This window comes from Thunnus maccoyii, chromosome 21 (genome assembly GCF_910596095.1).
Source record: "Thunnus maccoyii chromosome 21, fThuMac1.1, whole genome shotgun sequence".
NCBI lineage: Eukaryota > Metazoa > Chordata > Actinopteri > Scombriformes > Scombridae > Thunnus > Thunnus maccoyii.
In genome coordinates, this window is record NC_056553.1 from 23561976 (window position 1) to 23584079 (window position 22104).

A 22104-nucleotide genomic window follows, 5' to 3' on the forward strand; every position below is an offset into this window, starting at 1 on the left:
GAACTGAGTTATTGATCTTTGGTTTGTGTGTAGTGTCTACAGATTCTGTTCTTTCCTTGTAGTTATGGGATCAATGTCATGCAATATTTCGAAACAGGAAGCTTTGAAAAGTTGAAACTCAGATTGAAATCTAATAAAAAAAGGTTTTGCAAGATTGAATATAAGTTTTGAAGGCTAGCATAATGTTTTGTTAGGCTGAAAAAAAAATCAAATCTCTGAAAACATTATTTTGTATTGACGTTTTCTTCTTCACAACTGCAGCACTCTTTTTAGTGTTTCTCCAACACATTATCAGAGTTTCAAATTTGTCACTGTTCTCCCGGTGTATTAGTGTGTTTTCCAGGTTTGAAACCTTGAAAATGGTGATCTGAAAACTGGTGCGCATATGTTGGGGAAAAAAGATTTGAAACTTTGAAACTTGAGTTTCAAAGGGCAAATCTTTATTTTTAAACTTTTGCAGATGTCCATTTGCACTTGCATTGCAGACTGCTCTTTCAAAGTTGAGTTTACATCACCCACTTTTCAGAGATCTGCCCACACAGTTGCGAACTTGCAAGTGATTTTTGGTAGCGTTATCTCACAGCTCCGGTCTGATATTCTGAAACTCTGAAGCAGACGGTCTGAAAAAAAAAAGACAGAATCCCGAAGGCAGGGGCATTTTGCTCTCAACCTTTTGTTTACTCCGTGCTGAAGTACAGTCCAATCACGTTGTATTTACCACGTTAGGTGGGATTGACAGACTGCTCCGTCTGCGTCTGACTGACGTGCACAAGATACACAAACAGGATGCACGGTTCTCTGTGCTGTCTAGCTGTCCCTGAGCAGTGCCTGTGGCAAGCATGGACGTCGAATGAAGTGTGCAGTAATGTTAGATAAGATAAATTAGCTAGCTAACTAGTTAACTGGTTAATAAAGTTAGCTTCAAGTTCAAATACCACATCCATGACTGGGATAGAGGTGAACAGCTTTGTTAACATTACCATGTCATATGCATTAACGTTAGCTAATTTGCTAATAATCCTGTGACTTTTTAGTATGCTTGTGATAATCTGTAGTCACTAGCTAATTAAGGATGTGTTTGAAATGGCTCACTCTTTAGCTATTCACTATATAGTGTTGTCATATAGTGAACTATATGGGCAACAGCTCTTAACATATTTTTTTTCTCAAATTAAACATTAACGGTATCATTTATAACTGTATCACCCAGTTTATATACTTATACAGCTACTTTTATTTGGATCAAACAGTCATAACATGCAAATACTGACTTTATGTTGGTGGTAATAGTGAAGGTATGTGTTTGTGAAACTTTAATATTTCTTGTAACCGAATGATAATGATTGTGGCCAAATAAGTGCAGTTTATAGCGTAATCAGGCATGACATAAATTATAGGCAATACTATAGTATTGTTTCCGATGTTTATTTGTGTTTGGTATGTCTAATATCCTTGTTAACTAGACTGTAATTAACATGATTTATGGATGGGTTATATGAGCAAAAAAGAAATGATCTTTTTTAAATTATCCTTATGACTCTGCATTATTTTACCTGCTCTGTGCCCTAGATTATAACCAGTTTTTTTTTTTTACCAGTTTAAATATATTTAATGCGGCAATAGGCCTACAACCCATAAAAGGCGGTTTTCCACTTGCCAAAATGTGATTCCAGCTCCTAACTTGTGACTGAAAGGTTATTTCTGCCTCAAAATTAGTTGATTTCACTCATGGGGGTTATATTTTAAAGATTATAGTGCAACCAGTCCTTTTTACCAGTTGAAATATCTTAAAAGGCACATGAAAACCATAAAATGTAGTTCTCCACTTGCCAAAAAGTGATTCCAGTTCCCACCTTGTGACTGAAAGGTTTTTTTCTTCCTCAGATTTCCTTGGCTTCATTCATGGGGGTTATATTTTAAAGATTATAGCTCATCCAATCCTTTTCACCAGTTGAAATATCTTTGAAAGACAAATACAACCCATAAAATGCACTTTTCTGCTTGCCAAAATGTGATTCCAGCTCCCACCTTGGACCTAAATGTTTTTCCTGCTTCAAATTGACTTGATTTTTATTTCAGCCAAACCTTGATTGAAAAAAATGGTTCAGCCTTATGCAGGTACAGTCTTGCCAACAGCAATTATTTTTCAGGTTTTATAATATGGCTTTCCTTATAAGGAACTCCAAAGTCCTCAGCCTCCAACTCCTCCTGCAGGACTTCCAGCTCTGGCTCCATGTATACAATCACGTTGGTCTCCAGTCTTGAGGATAAGGATGTCCTCACAGTGGCTGTTACTTGATCCAACGTGACCTCTGGAGAAGCCTCCCTCTCCTCCAGAAGTCCATCTTTTTGGTCCAGCTCTGGCTCCATGTGAATGATCACGCTGGCCTCCAATCTCAACATGGATGTCTTCACAGTGGTAGTCTCATCCAGCAAGACCACTGGAGAAACCTCCTTCTCCTCCAGAAGTCCCTCTTGTGGTCCTTCCAACGTGCGGAGCTGAGGCTGAGGTCTGCATGCGGCAGTCTGCATTCTATTGTCCATATCCTGGATTGCAAAGATGACGTCCTCTCTTGCAGAGAACAAGCTGTCATCATAGTCCATTATGTGGAAGGTCCTGGAGTGATGGTCAAACTCCTTAAAGATGGATCTGACCATGAATCTTGCTGCTATAGTGCAGACCCCGAGCAGAGGAGCTGCAGAGAGAGGTCCATACTGAGGCAGACAGGGAGCTGCTGAGTCACTCAGCAGTCTCCCAACCACAATGCTGGCTGCTTCAATTTGGTCTGCAGACTCTGGTTCCTCCAGGAGGAACTTAAGAGTGGTGTTTATCACTTCCTGGATGACTGGTGCAGTGCTCTGCTGGAGCTCTAAGTGCTGTCCTGTTTTCGCATCCCCTGAAGAGACAGGAGGAATGCGAGATCCACCAAAATATTTCAGCAGCTTGCTGAACAGTGACGGTAGATATGTTCGCACAGCCTTCTCTGCTTTTGGTCGGAAGACTGTAACAAACATCTGAGGGCCCTCCAGTGTGACCTTCCTGTTCAGCAGATGTGAAAGCCGCTTCTCCTCGTCCAGCTCATCCTGGACCTCCTGCTCGATTTGACTGAGACAGAATCTCCTCGCTCACTAGTAGACTTGTGTTACATACAGGTTTACATATCACACTGCAGTCTGAAGATTCACTATATTTTACTCACCAGTTCAGCCATGAGGAGATGTTTTGTCTCGAGTCTGCCATCATCATTCATCATCATCATTTCCTGAAACCTGCAAAAATAAAAAAAATACTGTATTATTTTCTATAGCTGTTATGTGTTTGTAAAAAAGTTGTAATATAATAAGTTAGTTTTCTATCAGTGTATGAGTCAAATAAACGGTCAGTTTGACTTACTCCTCCACAAAGTTCCTTCCTGTCAGCAGCCAGGTCTTCATCTGTCTGACAGTCAAATGATCGGGTACTTGATCCTGCTGCTTCGGGAGCACAAATTGCCTGAGCATCATTTTCTGCAAGACAGATTCAGCAAACAATCAACTCACAGAAACAACATATTATACTCAAATACAACATTAAATTGAACAGTGCACCTTTACATTTGACAGTGACTTACTTCTGCTTGGTAGCAGCATCGCTCTTCCTCAGAGAAAGAGGATGGTCTCATTTGTTGGACTCGTTTAAAGACAGCGTTGGTGTCCATTTTTAAGAGATGTCAGTTTTCCACAGAGAGAAAAAAACAATCAATCAGTAAAGTAAACATTCGGTAAACAGGTTTGTCGAACGCAATGAACGTATACGTCGGTTCACAGGGTTTGGACAGCTGAGCGATCAGGTACCAAATGAGTGAGAATGTGCAATAGTTCTTCAAGTTAAGAACACTCAGAATGTAGATGTGTGTGAAATCATCAACATTCTTGACACATCAATGGACGGAACTGATGAGCAAATGAGCTTACCTCCGCCCACTGAATAATTTTGAAAAATGCTAAAAAGTGGTCAAGGCGCTGAGGGGGGGCGTGGAGTTGGGTTGGGGAGGGGGTGTTGGGGTGGGTTATAGGGCCCCACCACTCATCCTTGCAGACAATTTTTCCTAGTGGTCACTCACAGTATCACAGCAAAAAATCCCCATGCGGCCCAAAAAGCATTTTCCCTATAGACCACCATTGTGAAAGAGACGTCTGTAAAACTGTTGACAGGCAAACAACATCAATTATGACTCTTTCTATTATGGATTTTTGATCCATGGAGGTTTTATATTTGTAAAACTTTCCTCATGTCCAGAAAAGTGATTTAAAAATCTGTGATGTTGTCACAATGTAAAGTTTACGGGCAGAGTGGGAACTTGCGGGTTGGACCAATGGGAGAAACATACTGCGCATATTCGGTGGGCCGCACAACGCGGAAGCAAACCTGGAAGCTAGAAACTTTTTTTGGTCTATGAGCCAGCTGAGCAATTCTTATTGGACTGAATGGGCACCATTTTTTGTCCGGTATCCAGCTCTGATAATACATCCATTGGCAGGACACCAGAAGTTGCTCAGTGACATATAATAGTAACGAGAGGAAGACAAATAGTGCAACGACATTTAAATGAGCCAAAAGTCATTTCGCATTTTGTCCCTTAGCTGTTTAACTTTCCGGCTGTTTGTTGCTGCAGTTCTCAGCTGGTAAAATATTTTTTCTAAATGTAAAACTGCAGAGTGACCTGAGCTGTTACTGAACCTGACTTACTGCACCTCAGCAGTTCTGCTCCGCAGCAGACAGGTTCAGGAAGACTTTCACCGGAGCTCCTGTTGCACATTTTTCAACTAGATTTTACCAGCTGATAACCGCTGGAGAGTTGAAGAGCTGCAGGATGAGATGTGAGGAGGATTTCTGGTGTTTTTGTGGCTGCCAGCAGCCCTCCTCCTGCAGACAGTCACAGACGGAGAGACCCCCTCCAGCAGGCCAGTACTGCTGTTAGCTGCCGTTAGCTCCTGACGCTAAAACTGTCTCAATCATCATATATTTGAAAATGAGCACAGGGTTGGGGGAGGCTAGGGTTATCATTCTACCATTTATGTAAATTTCATGATGTAGAGCCCTTACAAATGGTTGACTCTACATCAGCATTGGCCTTTTCAGGGCTGTTTTTTAACAGCGGATGACAAGTTGAGCCATTTTGAACCCATGAAATGCTGATTTTTATAAAGTTGCTGTAAATGTCAATATTAGATTGACATTAACAGCAGATATTGCTGGGAATTGACATTTCCCGGCAGATAATTTACAGAATCAAACCATACTTGGCCAAGTTTCCGCTAACGCACAAAACGATTATAAATATAATACTATATACCATTCAGAAATGTAAATGATTGTAAATATATAGGTTTTAAAGAGAAGGCTGGTGATATTCTTTATTTTTCTTTTTGTCAAAAAATACCATGAGGAAATTAAAGAAATTAAAATCACATCAATAAGCCACTAAATTATAGTTTATTTTGAGTCAATCTCACGTACACCATCCTGCTGCTGTCAATATTCACTAGCAAAATATATAAAAAAGGCAAAGGACTACTGTAAAACAGTAGTAAAACAGTAGTAAAACAGCAAGGACTACATATGTAAAACAGTAGTCCTTGCCTAAGGGCAAGGACCCTATTGTTTTTTGTGTGTTTGTTTGTTCCTTTATTATTACGGGACATCACACCTAAATTTGACTCCCTAAATATGCTCAAAAACTCACCAAATTTGGCACGCATATCAGGTGAAAAATTTGATAAAATGTAAAAATTAACCCCTAAAGTGCCAAAATGTGCTCTCTAGTGCCACCTATGTAACTAAAATGGCCGCCACAGCCCATAGGAATGTCATAGAGAGATCAACAGTATTCATTTTTCTATGCGTTGAAGCAGCAATACTGGAGGCCAAGCAATCTGCCTGTTCCCAAGAGGCACATTTTGAGTGGGCACTGCACTAGTTACGGTTTAATTATCTTCAATGTTTTTGTGCTTTGACTAAAAACAAAGTTTTACTAAACTGACAGGATTTGTAATTACTTTACATTTTAGTGATATTGATCAAGGGTGTACTGACTTTTGTCATACTGTATATTGCTGTCCTCCTGAGATGCACTGTTCTGATGTGGTGGAACTATATTTTAATTGAAAATAATGAATGTCAAATTTCTGTGACAACTACATCATGATTGATCACAGGTTGATCATCTGGCCAACAACTGAGTCAGTTGGGGATGATGACGAGGAATTTCCCCTTGAGATGAGCCAAAATTGGAATGTACCTTTGGTATTTCATTGAAACGGTATGTCATATCCATATACTTCCCATTATGTAGACGTCAATGAATGATGACACAACATAAGGGAGTCACTGGTAATGTAAGTGCAAATTAGTGTTCACCATTATATCATGTGGCTGGCCAGTCTATTTCTTTACATTAGCCCACAGCTTAAAGTCATGATGAAACCACATTATGCTTCCTTCAAGAGATGTTTGTCCTTGGGCTGAACCTTGTGTTGCATAGCAACCCAGCCCTAGTACATGTCCAAATACTGATGATCATCTTTATCTTCTTTTTCCATTCCATGCCATTACATATCTGGTTTCAGAGATTTCGGTTTTTGATTTAGTTACTCTTTCACAGCAGTGAAAATAAAATTTCCTTGAAAGAAAACACATTCATTTTAAGGTTTGAATGGTTAAATATGCATTTGCGTTATTGTAAAAAGCTTTTTTTCTAGCTCCAGCAGTGTCTCTCATGAACCTACTCAAGTTTTGGACTGGATGGGAGGTTCTCTCTGGTAAGCTGAAGGTGGAGGTTGCGGTTGGGGAATTCCTGAAATCCTCGACTTGTTACCAGAGACTATGCATCCCTGGCCACCACTCAACGTACGAGGAACTTAAACAAGCTCTTGAAGTATCTATTGAGATATCTGATATTGGATTTGGACTGATATAATGCTCCTTCCAAAACATATGTGAAACATTCTCAATTTCCTTCAATCTTGGTGAACCTTTACATTTATTTTTAAAGGTCAACATGTATTTTATATGTTGATGTGAAGAAAAAAGTGGCATCTTTACAGGCCCTTGGAATTGTAGCATCATACAATGTGGGCATAATGAATGGTGTTTCAAAATACAACAGAAATTACAATATGTGTTCAGTAAGTGTGTTCAGCATGTTTACAGTCAGTCACAGTATCTTGTTAGTGTTCAGTATTCATCCTTGTTTTCATTATTTATAACTTTTAAAGCAAAGGTTTTATGAGAATATACACAACCTGTTGTACTGCGAGTGTTCAGAAATCATCAATAGATTTGAGGCAGAGTACAGTAAAGTCAATTTTGCAGTTTTGAAGTTGCATTGCTGCATGTACAAAGGTTGTATTTCTCCAAATCTGCCACCAAGGCATAAACTTTAATGAGATACATACAATAGTCATTTGGGGGCAGCAGAAAAATCTTGAAGCATCGCCACTTTTGTTGCACGTAAGCAAATGATTGCTTATTTACCCAACAAGGAGACTCAGAGCGATATTAGCATTTATTTGGAGTCATATGTCTGTCGACCTGTCCAAGTCCAATATCCAAAATGTTTTTAGCTCTGGTTTGGTCTACATTAACACCTGAGGAATACTGTATATCTGGCTTTTAAGCAACTAAATGCTCCAATATGTTCATTAGCTAGTCACTGACTTTGTTTGCCTGCTGTTTGGTGCTGGGAAGGTAGAATACAGTCACTGTTTGAGAGCCTTTTTCAGCTGCCTGCTGCTGCCCCTGCAAACAAGGTTGATGAGAGTGGTGAGAATGAGCCAGTAAAGCTGTGGGACATATAACCAAAACAAGCCGAAAGAGGCTAAAACGCTGGGGGAACTGAAAAGTCGGGTGATAAATCTCTGCTGTTCTGTCACTACAAGTGACTCCTTTCACTTTGCACATTGACAGTTAGTCAATTTTTAATATATAATATTGTGTTTCCCATGTAAAAGTACTAAATATCCACGTAAAAATAAGTTTTGGTTTTAAAAGCTTCAATGTTGAATGAAGCTTCAAAGACCAACAAGAAGAGATAATGATCAGTGCAACAGTCTCTCTGTCTCGCTTTCTGATTCATTCCTCTCTAATCAGTTTTGTAAAAATGGCGAGCAGTGCGACGTGACGCTGAGCGAGGCTTTCTGTTACTACAGATGGGTGTGTGACTAAACCACTGCTTCATATTCTGCTTCGATTCTGCAGCTGCATTGTTTTCTTAGCCATGGTTAATGTCTTTCACAGTGAGGCAAATAATTAGAGTGTCTACCTGTTGCCTCCCAATTTTCCATCCTCTAACTCTCTGTGTGGAGATGGGAGAAATGAACGCTGATTATCTTCACTCCAGCAAATCCAAAATCACCCAGCGAATGCAAGCATGCTCACTCTGTCATGTTTATTTTCTACCTCTGTGTTGCTCTCTGTGAGACAATCAGTGTTATTGTTGAGAGGGGTGAAAATCTGTGCTGCGCTGGCTTGGGCTGGAATACCACAGTGCCATGCAGGGTAAGTGCTAAATGACTGAGTGCATATGGGATGAATATCATGCCATATTTCAAAACTGAGAAAATAAGAAGCTTCAAAAGGTTGAAACTGAGTGTTTGAAAGCTTGAAATCTAATAAAAAAGGTTTTGCAAGATTGAAAGTAAATTTTGAAGGCTTGAATAATGTTTTGATAGGCTGAAAAACATTTTTCCTATCTCTGCAAACATTATTTTTTATTCAAGTTTTCCTTCTTCACGACTGCAGCACTCTTTTTAGTGTTTCTCCAACACATTCTCAGAGTTTCAAATTTGTCACTGTTCTCCTTGTGTATTAGTTTGTTTTCCAGGTTTGAAACCTTGTAAATGGTTATTTGTAAACTGGTGCACCTCTCTATGTCTGGGAGAGAGGTGAGCAACTTTGTTGCATTCTTTGTTACAATTAAAATTCATGATGTTGAAAACACACACTTATTGTTGTTGTGGATATTTCTGAGCGATGGTCAACACTTCAGTGGAGAGAAGCTTACAGGAGGCTTTGATGTCTGAGGGCTGAAGATGTTTATTGACCATACTTGATCAAGGAGAATCATAAACAGCGAACATCCAAGTTGTTGTAACTGGGATGCTGTCTCTTTCCGTTCTGTCTTCTGAAAGTCTGAGTCTTTAGTCTTTAACCCAAGCAGATCGGCCTACAATATGAAAAATTAGTCTAACTGGTTCACTAGTTTGTAAACAAAGGACTGCACTTTACCCATGACATCTTAAGTCACGTTGCATTGAGCCTCAGGTCATCGTCAACACATTTTGGCCACACATTCCACCTATCTGTGTTGTCTAGAAGGGTCCTCTCTGGCCTTGGCTTACTATGGCAATGCTGATAAACTCTTTATCAGAGAGGTTTCTGCTTTCACCAAAACATCACAGACAGCTGAAGTCTTGAGGAGAGATTAAGAATTACAGTGTGACCTCAAGGCTCAGTTTTGACCCAATTTGTCACTCAATTTGTAACCCCTAAAGATGGAAAATTCCATAACAATTGTAACAGATAGTAACTGATAATTATTGCCTAGTTCTACCCACAGCCCTCAAAAGCTTTGTTTTGGGAAAAGTGACGACTTTCAAGTTTGATGTCAATCACAAGATAAAAGTTTAGGAAGGCTGAAAGTTTGAGATGTTTGGAAACTGCATGCAAAATCATGTGCTTTGATATGTGTTGTGGCAATTTTGCAATTCCACTCTGACAAATAGGAATGAGACAAACTCTCTTACAATATTGCCACACTTTACTTCTGCTCAGAGCGTCACGTGTGCACACTGGCTCAATGCCAGTGTCAGGCAGAGAGCAAAGAGGCAGAGAAACACACAGATTATATGGCCACCTAAACGAAAGCTATAAAGCATGTCTCATTTCTCAGAAGCAATTAAAAATCAACAGCTAAACCATTGTCTTGTAACTTAGGTTTCTCTTTCCAAGGAGTTTCCTGCAACTGCTGAGAGGCCTTTCATACAGTTTGCATCCGCTGGGAACAGCAGACCAGACATCTTATCTGCACCTTTAGCCTTGGCCTCTCTGAATCAGTTATACTTTGTTCACCCTCCCAAAGCTCTCTTGGTTAAAGACTACATGCTAAGATTTCAGAATAATCAAAACACAGTGAAATTAAACAGAAGTAAATAGTGAAAAGTAACTGTATAAACAGACGTGCAATAAAAGATATTCAAACTTGATCATACACGTATGTATAATTTCCCTCACAATATGCATTTAATGTGTGGGTCTTTTGGCCTTCAGAGCTGTGTCTTCTGGCTAAAAGAGTGACATAAGTTTTGCAATTTGACTGGGCCCTGGGAGGATGATTGTCCTCACATTGGATACCAAAAATGGCTGTAAGAGGGTTTAGATCTATTGGACTTTCAAGTATCTTGAATAGGGCATCAAAAATGGAGGACCAGTAACCTGAGAGCTTTGGGCAAAATCAGAATGTATGAGCTAGTGCTGCAGGAGAGATTTTACATCTGTTACAAGAATCATCAACGCTGGGGTGGGCAGTTTACTTTTGCCGTCATTGGGAAAAAATTCCATAATAACCTTTCAGCATATTGTTCAAGTGGTCTGAGAGAAAACTAGACTTCTAACACCTCCTAAACGCAGTCACAAGCCCCCCGTTCTGCTGTCACTGTCAAGTATTAGAGCAGAATTGATTAATGATCAGTGAGTTATATTTTTTCATTTTCACCAACTGAATGGGTTTTAGTATCCTGGGGCTCTGGTTGTTGGTCACCAGTTTGTGTGGCTTGTGTTACTCTCCTCAGTTTACACAATGATCTAGCCACAGTCAGGACTGAGTTTTATTCATTAAAAAAACATCCAGGAAGTCTTGCTAGATATTTGTCCTTAAGTGGTGCAGATAACCATGGAAAAAAAAACTAAGGCACTCCATCTTCAGCAAAATAATTCAGTGAATTTATTGTTTGAGCATAGTCAATCAAGTATTTTTCCATGGTCGTCTGCACCACTTAAGGACAAATATCTAGCAAGATTTCCTGGATTTTGTTTTTTGTACTTTTACTTGCCCCACTAAAGAGCACCTGTCATATGGGCCATCAGAAGCATGCAGTGCATCCTCCTTGTGAACTGTTCAGTTTTATTCCTTATCAGACATGTGATTTAAAACAGAGAGTGTAGGTTTTACAAGAGAAAACCCCACCTCCAGTAAACACCGGTGCACAGCAGAAAGAGACAAACCCGACCTGAGCTACACGGCCGCCTGCAGCTCAAAAACCTCCATAAAAATACACATATACCTGGACACGCTGCCAGTCACAGAGAACACACAGAGTGAAAGTAAAACAGAACAGATGTTTAATTGAAAGGTATGCAGTGTTTGTAATAGCAAATGATAGCATCACAGTCTGTGTTTAAAAATGGTGCTCATCACATCAGCTGTGAAAAGTATCATGCCAGCCTGTTACTGCAACAACTGGGAATAAAATTGGTTTGATTCAAGTCTTACTATTGCAGATATTGGCCTTTATTGATTTTTATTATTTATTGACATTGACGGTCATATTAGTTTTTGAACTTTCTTATTTTGTCCAAATTGTCTGTGATTTCAGTCACTGTGTTTTGCACCGTGTCACCTGCCACCTGTCACAGACAGCTGCCCGAGAACCACAACAACATCTGGACCGAGCAAGACTGCACACAGAACCCTGATCTGTGGCTGAGGGATGTGGAAAAGTTTTGCCTTTCAGATAAGTGAATAGTTCTGCATTTTCACTAATAAAGTGTGTGTTCACAATCACATGGATCACTTTGGACATATCAAATATGTGTTTTATCCTTTATCTATTAGAGAAAATATGTTAAAAGTGTTTTATAATTTGCCATTTGTGCTACATGAAAATCAACTGCAGAACTGGAGTCATTTCACAACCACATCTTGATGTACACTTCCAAGAGGTTCTCCTTCAGCCCACCTGTGCATGAGACCTGGATTATATCTATCATGTCCACAGACCAGCTGTGAAAAACAGGGATGGCATTTTGCTGTAAGTTAAATCCAATTACTAGGGATGTAACAATACCAAAAACCCACGGTACAATAATACCACGATAAACGTCCATGATACGATATTTATCATGATATTTGAGAAAAAAAGAAATATGATGACTTGAAAAAACGTCCTTGACTATTTTTCCTTTTAAGTTAAAGTGCTTCTGCTTTCCTTCTTTAATAAAATAAAATAAAAGTAGTCAGCCATGACCTAAGCATGTGCAAAAAATTGTCTGAATTGTCTTTGGCAATGATTGCACCATGTACAATTGCAAAACAAAAACAATGCAGCAGTCAGTAGCAGTTCTTTTATAAAATAAAATAATAAAATGAAATATTATTGCAGCAGCTGGGTCCTGTAAACAAAACACTCAAGTCACAAGTCACACTCACAGTGGAACATCAGTGTTTTTCAGTACCCCCTATGCTACTATCTACCTCCCTACCTAGAAGACTAGGCAGGCATTTATTTTAAAGTGCCAAAAACATGGAGTCAAGTCTGACAGTCAGTCACAAACTGGAACAGGAACATCTAGTGTTTTTTTTTTACCCACTCTACTCAGAAAGTAGGCATTTTCTTAGTGCAACTGCATCTCACAAATCAAATAACAAACAAGAAATAAAATAATCAGATCTTGCAATACAATAAATCAACCTTCACTTTAGCTTTTCAAGTAACTCAAACAGACAAACAAAAAACAAGTTAACTCAAACTCACTCACTCATCATCATCAGATAGATGTTTACAGTGTCCCCTGCTCTAGGAAAAACTTGCTTGCTCAGTACTGAGGGTGCTGGGACAGAGTGATATGTTTTGGCCATGGCTGACAGCAGTGGGTAAAACCGTGCATTGTCTCTCCACCACTTGAGAGGACAGAGAGTAAAATCGAGGTCTCTTTGCGGTACAAGTCAATTTCAGCCTCAATCCCAATGTTGGGGCGGTGCACTGTCCCAGTCCTTCAGGGAAAGAATCCTCAAGGAGATCTTTAAGTGCTGTCTTTTTGGAAGGAGGAGATTGTTCCTCCTCAGCTCCATGTGCTGTGTGTGGCAGGCCATCACCAGTCTCAGTCTGTCCTGCTGCATGTTTGGGGCTGTAGAAGCAAGCAGAGGTAGATAAAACTTCCTAAATGCCTCATCTTGTTTCTTTTCATAAAAGCAACAGAGCATCAGAGGCAAGCCCTGCACACAGGCACACTCTCTCTCCCTCTCATACACACAAGTTACCTGAACACACACACACAAAGAATATTTAAATATTTAAATAAATACCTGGTAATGCATCTGTGTTGCTTTCGACTTCGACTGTTGAAAACTTCCTCCCTCTGTCGTCTAGCTGGTGCAAGCTCCAGAAAATGGGGTCCAACGCTTTCTAGTAGAAACTAGTTTTACTTCCCTTGATATCAGTCTGTCAAGTCCTTCAGTATGGCTCTCTTCATTTGGGCGATGGTGGTGTAGTCTTCATCACACTGTGCCATGCTCTATTCGATCATGTGCTTGAGGGGCACAATGACAGACTGTAGGTCGAGACTCATCATGCAGCCCTGTGGTTGCTTTTTTTCAGCGGAATGAGAAGCCTTACTATGTCCTCAGAGTCTGTGATGTCAGCTGGGTCCAGAGTATCTTTGTCACATAAGTTATGCCTGACTTCATCACTCAGTAGCACTGCTTGCTGTTGCTCCAGGTAGCGCTCAATCATATCGAGCAAACCTTTCCATCGTGTGACCACATCCATGATCAGTTTATTGTTACGGACTAGTCAAGTCTAGGGGATTCAGTATTAATGAACCAAAACTAGTCCTAACCTGGAGGGTGTAGAAAAGGGGAAAACGTGGAAGAAAACAGAGAAAGACGGACTGGTTTCCAGTGTTAGAGATAGACAGTCTGGAGGTGGGTTACCTTATCGGGTTGCCACGCCGACTAGCATTTCCAGTCCCTCCGACTCGGCCTCGCCAGCTCTGGCGTTGCTCTCGTGAGCCGCGAGCTCCTTCTGGCGGTTCAGTTCAGTTTTTGGTGGTTGGGGGATGGGTCCCCGAAGAACAAAACTGGTTTTACTCAAGGGTCCGGGTGCAGGAAAGGTGTGAAGCTGTACGGTCTCGAACGCTTCTAAAAAGGACGTCTCTCTGGGCTTTAACTCAACTCGTATCACTTTCAATGTTCGCGCTTTCCCAGCTGAGCTGCCTCACATTACTCCAGTGGCTGCGCGCGCACCTCACCGTGGCGTCCTTTTATCCACTCGCAGCTTAACCACACCCCCTTGTTATCTTCTCAATGAAAACCAGTCCAGTTTAGGAAAGGGAAAGGAAGAAAGAGGAACTATAAACCCCGCCCCCTTTACTCCTAACATTATGTACTAGCAGGTTCATTCTGTTTGGAGGCCAGCACAGCTGTGGTAGTTGAACTGCAGTGAAAAAACACTGCTACATGCCTAAGGTAGATGGCTGATGCGGCATACGCTAAAACTCGCTTGTGATGCAAGGTTTAAAGTGTGTGCAAAACACTTTGTATGGGGACAGTCCGGCCTCTCTTACTGCTACGTCCGTATGCTGTACATTGTCTATAATGACAGCCATGCCACACACCTAAATAAACCAGTAGGGCTCCTACACCAAACCAAAGGAGCTGCACTTTAATAACCAGATTCACTTTTACCAGACACATCTGAATAGAAAGATTTCCTTCATGCAGAAAACATGAAACTAAGATTCTGTTTCTTGTTTGCCTAAACTGCAAAGTATTTTTAACAATATTTCTGTAAAAAATAATAATTTGAAAATATAGGTAAACCTGTCATGCATGTTTGTGTAATCAGACTGATAATTCCTAAACTGTTTTGTTGTTGCAGGTACTACAGTTATCTCCAGCGATCGTCTAGAACAGCAGCCTTTCAATCAACCTGGCAAACCACTTTAACAGTATATGTTATTTTAAAGTTTGACATTTTATTTATTAAGAAGAGAAGAGAGCTCAAGAAGAGAGCTGACACATTTAGATGTAATTATCTCTATAATAAGTGTAATAAAATATAAAGTTTTGTAGCACATTGTCTGTCATGCTTTTGTATTTATAGGTATTTAACTGTGGTAATGTTATGACACATAGTTGCAAGTTTTAAGCAGTACAATGTGATACAAAGCAATTCAATGTGAAACAGTTTTTAAAGCTTCATGACTCTGGCTGACCCTGTGAGAGCTCATGATTCAGCTCTGAGTTATTTGAGTGCTGTAATAATGTTGTATCACAATGCGGTGCCTTTTTCAATGATTTCAGAAAAAACAAGGTACAATATGTGTTGTTTTTAGCCAAAACAATTATCATGAAATATTAGATAACTGTGAGGTGCAATCTGTTATTACAATGTAGTGCAAAACAAAGTGAAGACGATTGAGTCAAAATTACAAGTATGTAAGAATGAATACAAAGACAAATGTTCACAATGCTGTTTCCATTATGAAACTGCATAACTGTATGGTCATTTTGGAGGCTGTAGTTTGTGGTACTGCTGAACTATATTTCATTATGAAGAGCGGTGTTTTCTGTTATTTAGCCTAACCTCAACGACATAATGAGGTGGACACAAGATTAGAAATTCCTGTCAGTATAGTACAATACATTTCAACAGTAGTACAATCTGGAGCCTCCAAAATGATCATAGATTTGAAACAACACTGAAAAGGTTTAAACAAAAACTTAACATTATCACCTTCATAAATGGAGGATTTGTTCACAGGACTGTTGTATTAGACTGCATTAGTTTTAGCTAGGTGACCTTATACACTGGAAGCAGAGTGTTTAACTTTATTAACTGTTAGATTTACCTGTTCAGAATGAAGCCTTTCACCTTGCAAATACTGCAAGTGGCTCAGGCACTTGGGGATCTGGGCCAGCTCCATGGCTTGTCCCTCAGACATGGCTCGTGTCCTAGCAGCACCACAAACCCTGGTAGGTAGTGAGGGCAATGAATTCCTCATCTGAAGTCATTGACGGCAAACTTTTCTTGTGTAAACTCTAACTGATGAATGAGTAGTTGAATGGTTGATTACACTGCCATGCTGAATTAAACATATACTAGCCATTTAGTGAATATACTGGACAATGAGATGAAATGTAGCAATTTATATTAGCCTATCTTACTAGCAAGATAGATTGCATTGCCACACTGTAATGATAAACTAACTAGTTTATTCAAAATGTAAGCTCCACTACAATTTATCATTTCATATTGTGACAACTGTTTGTAAAATGTGTGCAGTTCTTACCTGTGAGTATGATGTTTTGTATTAAGGCTGTAAAACCCAACAGAAGAGCTCTGTTACTTCCAGTCCCCAGAGAGAAATCAACACAGTGGCTGTGCGCACGGACCAGAGCTGCTTCCATAGGAGTCTCATGCCACAGCTAGCTTAATTTCCAGATGTTTCCTCTCTCTGCTTCAATCGATGGACACATATCTGAGATTCAGACTTAAGATGAAGTCTGTGTGCCACCTTGAATTGACTCAGGTCATGCCTGGCACATATTGATGAGGAGTGTATTCTTGAGAATATATCTGACCACTCAACAACTGTAAATTGCACATTCAGATCTGTCTGCCATGCCTCTCACAATGCATCAAGAAATGCTGTCTCTGCATAGATGAAAGTTTCATATACATAAAAGATATTGTGCCTTTCAGCAATGGAGCTGTTGGGAATAGAATAGAATACTAGGGGCTGCAGGTAATGATCCCATGTGGTTACAGGTCCAATCCCAAATCTGTAAATATCTTAAAAAAAAAAAAAAAGATGCTCTTGGTATATCAAATTTAGCTCTGAGCTGATCAAATGAGGCAAAAACATCTGCTATGTACAGATCCTTAAATGAGACAACACTCTTCTCATGCCAAACGAAGAAGGAGTGATGATTTGCCACAACTGGGGCACAGAGCGAGCCAGCCTGCCAGCCAAAGTGATTCTGCACCTGAGCCCATATTCTTAGAGACTGATGGACTAAGGGGCGGCGGAAGTGTGGTGCGGTGCAATAGGCATTGCAGAATACAACAAAGCTGGGAGGGATGTTTGCAGGCAGGCATCAGCCTCCATCAGGACCAAAGCAGGAGCCCCATTGTTGGCCTAGGTTTGAAGCCAGTATGCCAAAGCTCTCAGGTTACTTGCCTAATAATATAATTGCAAAAGTGGTAAAGTCATATTACCCACTGGTCTAGGTCTTTGTAAAAATTTCTTACGGATACGAGATGGATTCTTATTCCAAATAAAATCAGAGATAATCTTATTGAGATGTGAAGAAAAAGATTTGTTAATAAAGATTGGTATAGTTTGGAACAGGTATACGAATTTGGGCAAAGTATTGAATTTAATTAGATTAATTCTGCCTGCTAAAGAGAGGAATCATAGACCATTTGTTGATTTTGGTCACCTTAACAGAATGGGAATTAAAGGAGTCAAGTAGTAGGAGACTGTGCAGCAGAGTTTACAGGACAAGGTTCACTCTTTGAAACAATAATCTTACACTCAGAAAGTTTGCTAAAGTGATCAAGTGCAGTCATAATGTGGGTTGAAGTATTCTGGAGATCAGTTATATATAACAATAAATCATCAGCATATAATATTTTACGTCCCCGTCCCCCCCCCCCCCCCCCCCCCCTTCATATGCCACAAAACACAGGTGAGGAATGCAGTGAGATTGCAAGAGGCTTGATAGCTATCGCAAACGATTTGTTGTGGAAAATACTGGGAATCAATATTATTGGTGCACACTGAAGATGTTGGGGACTTGTATTGCATTTTTACCCATGAAATGAATTTTGGACCAAATCCAAATCTCACTAGACTCTGAAAGAGGTAGCTCCATTCAACTCTATCAAATGCTCAGATAGTGGTTGATTGGGATCTGAGGAATGCATGATATTTAAAAGCTGGAAAATATTTTAAAAAGAGAGATGTTTTTAAAAAAAACCTGTTTGGTCTGATGAAATAATAGAAGGTAGGGTGGACTCTAGGTGATGAGCCAAGACCTTAGCCAGTAATTTACAATCCACATTAAGGAGTGATATAGGAAGAAATGACCCACAACTAAGGGGATCATTATTCTTTTTCAGTAGAACAGAAATAGAAGCTTCATAGAAAGGATTCCTCAAAAATTTTGCATATTGTAAAGAGCTGCTCTGGTTTCCTCTATAGGCAGAGGTGCCTCCAATTGCTCCATGAATGATTCACTTAACTTGAGGTAAATTTTTACTTGAGGTAAAATTACTCTGAAAAAACGAATTGAATTTAGAAGGGTCATGGACCACCTCAGTAGTATAGAGAGAGGAATAAAATATTTTAAACTCATCATTAATCTCCTGCTCAACATTAGAAATCTGACCATTGTGTTTATGGACACTTGTGATCAGAGTAGAGGCCGTGAACTGTCTAATCTGTTGGGCGAGAATCTTGTCCGCCTTATTTGAATGTTTATACAGGCTAGAGCAAAACTGAAGTAGTAGCTGTTTTGTATGGTGGGTGGTCATCAAGTCAAACTCTGTCTGCAGAGTTGACCTCTCCTTGAAAAGTTCAGGAGTGGGAGCAGTTGAGTAATTATAGTCCAATTGTTGAATTTGGTCAGAGAGATCTTTATGATGTCATTTCATTTTTATTTGATAAATGACCAATATGATGAAGTGGTTATTAAAATAACATTACATTTTTTTGTTGATTGACTAATCAGTAAATGGACTAATTGTTTCTGCACTCCTGAACAATGATAATCAGTACATACATTGTTACAAAGCAGGAACTTTGGACATTGCCTACTTCTTCTTTGCGAGACATGGACCTGGCTGAGTTAGCTTTATCAGAAAAAAAAAGATGTTTTTGTCCGTCAAATAGACACACTTCAGTCAACATGATACAGGACAAAATGAAGCTAAATGGAAATACAGTGGAAAAATAGCAGAGTAGTGCAGCTCCTTTGGGAGCGTTCAGTGTGGAGGAGTCAGGTTAGCAGCACTGCAGTGAATGTAACAGTCTATATTCAGTATGAGGTACAGTTTGTCAGAAAATAAATGTTACAGCTCTTCAACAACCAAGCCAAGTTCCCTGTATTGTTTTGCAGCAGCTGAATATGCTGATGGAGTTAACCCTGAAGTTAGCTACAACTTAGCCCTGGATCTGTAATTACGTCACTCTACACTCATTGCAAGATACATAAAACAGAGACATATTTTAATCGGAATTTTCAATTTTTTTCACTATTTTTCAATAAATATTATTCAATGATAATCAATGATTTTCTGTTTATATGTCAGTGCAAATAATTCAGCTCCACTGTTAGGGCAGAGAACATGTACACAGGTGTGTTTAATATAAGAAAATTGTTTATGTGTAAATGTGACAATTAATCATGATACTGATTTTAGATGATATAGAGCCATACTCTGTGATCACCTAATCTAACACAGTGATCATCTCAAAAGACAAAAAATATCATGTAGTCTGATCCTGTCATGCATGTAGGAAGTGGAGGAAGCGGAGTATGGTCAATGCATTCTTTACCCGACCATTTTCATGGCTTGGTACTACCAGGCTTTTGTGGGTTACGACCAGTCCTTCAGTTACAAGCATCAAGTTTGTGTCAAGCTCCCCACTCCAGTCTAAATTGCTGCTCCTTATTTAGGTTTAGTGGCACAGGAGAGAATAAGGCTTTCAAGAGCTCAAGAGAAGTGACCATTATCCAGTCCTATTTACTTCTGATTTCAGGGCACAACCACATTCACACAATCATGTATCAGCTTTTCTCCATCTGGGGCCCAAACAAAGGAACTGCTGCAGTTCTTCATCAAAATGAGTACGAATTCCATTTCCCCTAGGGAAAATAACACAATGAAGAGTCAGGAGGGTTAATGATACTTGTGAATAACTCCCCATGTGGGCCATTTGGGGTTGAGTTTTCAGAGAGAGAGAGAGCAAGAAAGAAAGAGACAGGGAGAAAAAGAGAGAGAAAGGAGCATGCTTAGTGACAGTGATCCATTTTGAATATAATCAGGCGCTGCTGCTTTAGCTATTAAAAACAAATTAAGCAAAAGCACAATTAGAGGGCATTGTCATGCAAATGCTATGAGATGTATTGTTCTCTGCCAGAACACATGTTAAATCTAATTAAAGTGAACTCTGGGCTGTCTACTCTGTTGTTTTTGGAAGAGAAGAAGAGCAACACAGCGGATGCACTAGAGATCTAAATGTGTAGATGGACAAACTAAATAATAGCCTCTTGACACTGTTTTTCTTTACACTTTCAGAAAATATAGTTAATTATTCAGATAAAACAAATCATCATGAAAAAGGCAGATTATGAGGGCCATAGTCCACAAATGGTTTGTGTTTTGCCCTCTGAGGTAGTAAATACACTGATGTCAGTTGTGGCTTATGGGGAACAATTTATCCAAACGATACTAGATTCAGGCAATTGAAAAAAGTAATAAGAGAAAAAAAGCTGAAACTTAGAACTGCAAATGCTTACAACTGCAAACTTACAACTGCAAATCCCTCCAAGATCTCCTCCAGACATGTTTTAAGACATAGAAAAATAATGGTTTGAATGGTTTGCTTTGAATAATAAGTACTGTCTGATATGTTTTTTCCACCAAAAAGTTAAAGTGAACATATGCTTTTTCTGGTTTTCTGTTAATTCATATGCTCTTATGATGTCAGATATCTATGATAAAGGTATACTATGCAGGATTTATCAGTTGGTGTTTGTAAACACAGCATTCAAAGTTGACCCCTCCTCATGGGTGCCTGGTTATAGTTAAAAGTGGGGGGTGCAAGATTAGTGACAGGCAAGGGAAATATGGCAGGAAATTTTTCATTTAATTAACTCATGAAAGTGCCATTTCCTGCAATATAGAGCCTTCAATCATGACCAATAAAGCTGCTCTTTCACTATAAAGCTCAGTTTATATAGCACTGTATTTTAAAATATTAGTCTCTTTCTGTGCTCCCAGAGTCTGCTCTGTTACTTCATTCTACATTAAGGAGAGCAACACACTTATGAATACACTGAACTGGTTTGAACAAATGAACTTAGGCCACTCATGGAAAGAATGGGCGGGAGAAAGAGAGAGAGAGAATGTGTGAGAGTGAGTAAGAGAGAGAGAGAGAGAGAGAGAGAGAGAGAATGATCCAAGTCTGTTAACTTGCTGGGCAGTTTAAAAAAAATTCAACAAACTTTGACATTTTATTTTTAGTCTGCACCAACAGAGTCAGAGTGACTGTCTGACATCGGTCTTGACTGCGGCACAATGATTGAAAACCAACCACATAGATAATCAGAACGCTTATGTAGATCTTCCTGCTGTAACAGACTAGGTAAGGATGGGATGCTACAAATGTAAATTTTTAATTCATATACTACATATGAAATGGCCAAATATGACTATTTTTGATCTAAACTAGCTCAAATATTTTAAAATAGCAAAGATGTATGATCAAAAAACAGGGATGCAAAAGCACATGCAGCTGCTCCACTTGCTCCATTGCTCAGGTGCCTATGCCTGTCATCTCTGGCTCCACCAGAATGACCAGAGAGTTAGAGAGATAGAGAGAGAGAGAGAGAGAGAGAGAGAGAGAGAGGGGTGGTCAAGTGAGCTAGAGAGTGAATGAAGAGAGCTAGCAGCGCTGGTGAGACCAAAGCCATGAATTAGATAAATTAAACATTATTTTCTGATTGTTTCATGGCGGTTACATTCTAAAGCACAAATAAACACGCCCACACCCCTGCACACCTCCACACAACCCTCCATCAAGGTACTGCATTGCCAAATTTTGTGTGTGCACAGCATGGATGTATAAAGAGAACTGAATACAGCGTCAGAGGTGGGGCCCCATTCATTCCTATGAAAGTTCCTCAGTGGTGCATGAAGCCAAAAAAGCCACTTCCTGAAAACATACTGCGCACGCTCTATGGGCCCAATACACCCATGGAACATGCTCACTACAGAATGTAACCTGGTCCTGACCTCACAACCTGCGCTCTGTTATTGGCTGGGATTACACAC

At 39.7% G+C, this 22104-nt stretch overlaps 1 protein-coding gene and 2 long non-coding RNA genes across 3 annotated transcripts in view; all 3 read right to left on the reverse strand.

Annotated features, from left to right (window-relative positions):
* Nucleotides 1-1272: 1272 nt before the first annotated feature.
* LOC121888391 lies at nucleotides 1273-3929 on the reverse strand. Its single transcript, XM_042399862.1, has 3 exons — nucleotides 3612-3929; nucleotides 3395-3507; nucleotides 1273-3270 (listed from the first exon to the last, which is right to left on the reverse strand). The coding sequence occupies exon 3, from the start codon at nucleotides 3013-3015 to the stop codon at nucleotides 2140-2142; it is 876 nt and encodes a 291-aa protein (XP_042255796.1). The 5' UTR covers nucleotides 3016-3270; nucleotides 3395-3507; nucleotides 3612-3929; the 3' UTR covers nucleotides 1273-2139.
* Nucleotides 3930-11357: 7428 nt separating this feature from the next.
* Nucleotides 11358-14293, reverse strand: LOC121888285. Its single transcript, XR_006093184.1, has 2 exons — nucleotides 13344-14293; nucleotides 11358-13165 (listed from the first exon to the last, which is right to left on the reverse strand). It is a non-coding gene; the product is annotated as an uncharacterized LOC121888285 (long non-coding RNA).
* Nucleotides 14294-15125: 832 nt separating this feature from the next.
* LOC121888284 overlaps nucleotides 15126-22104 on the reverse strand; it is a 28432-nt gene continuing 21453 nt past the window's right edge. The window contains exons 6-7 of the long non-coding RNA XR_006093182.1: nucleotides 16331-16357; nucleotides 15126-16010 (exon numbers count right to left, since the gene is read on the reverse strand). This is a non-coding gene — a long non-coding RNA (uncharacterized LOC121888284). The remainder of the gene's footprint in view (nucleotides 16011-16330; nucleotides 16358-22104) is intronic.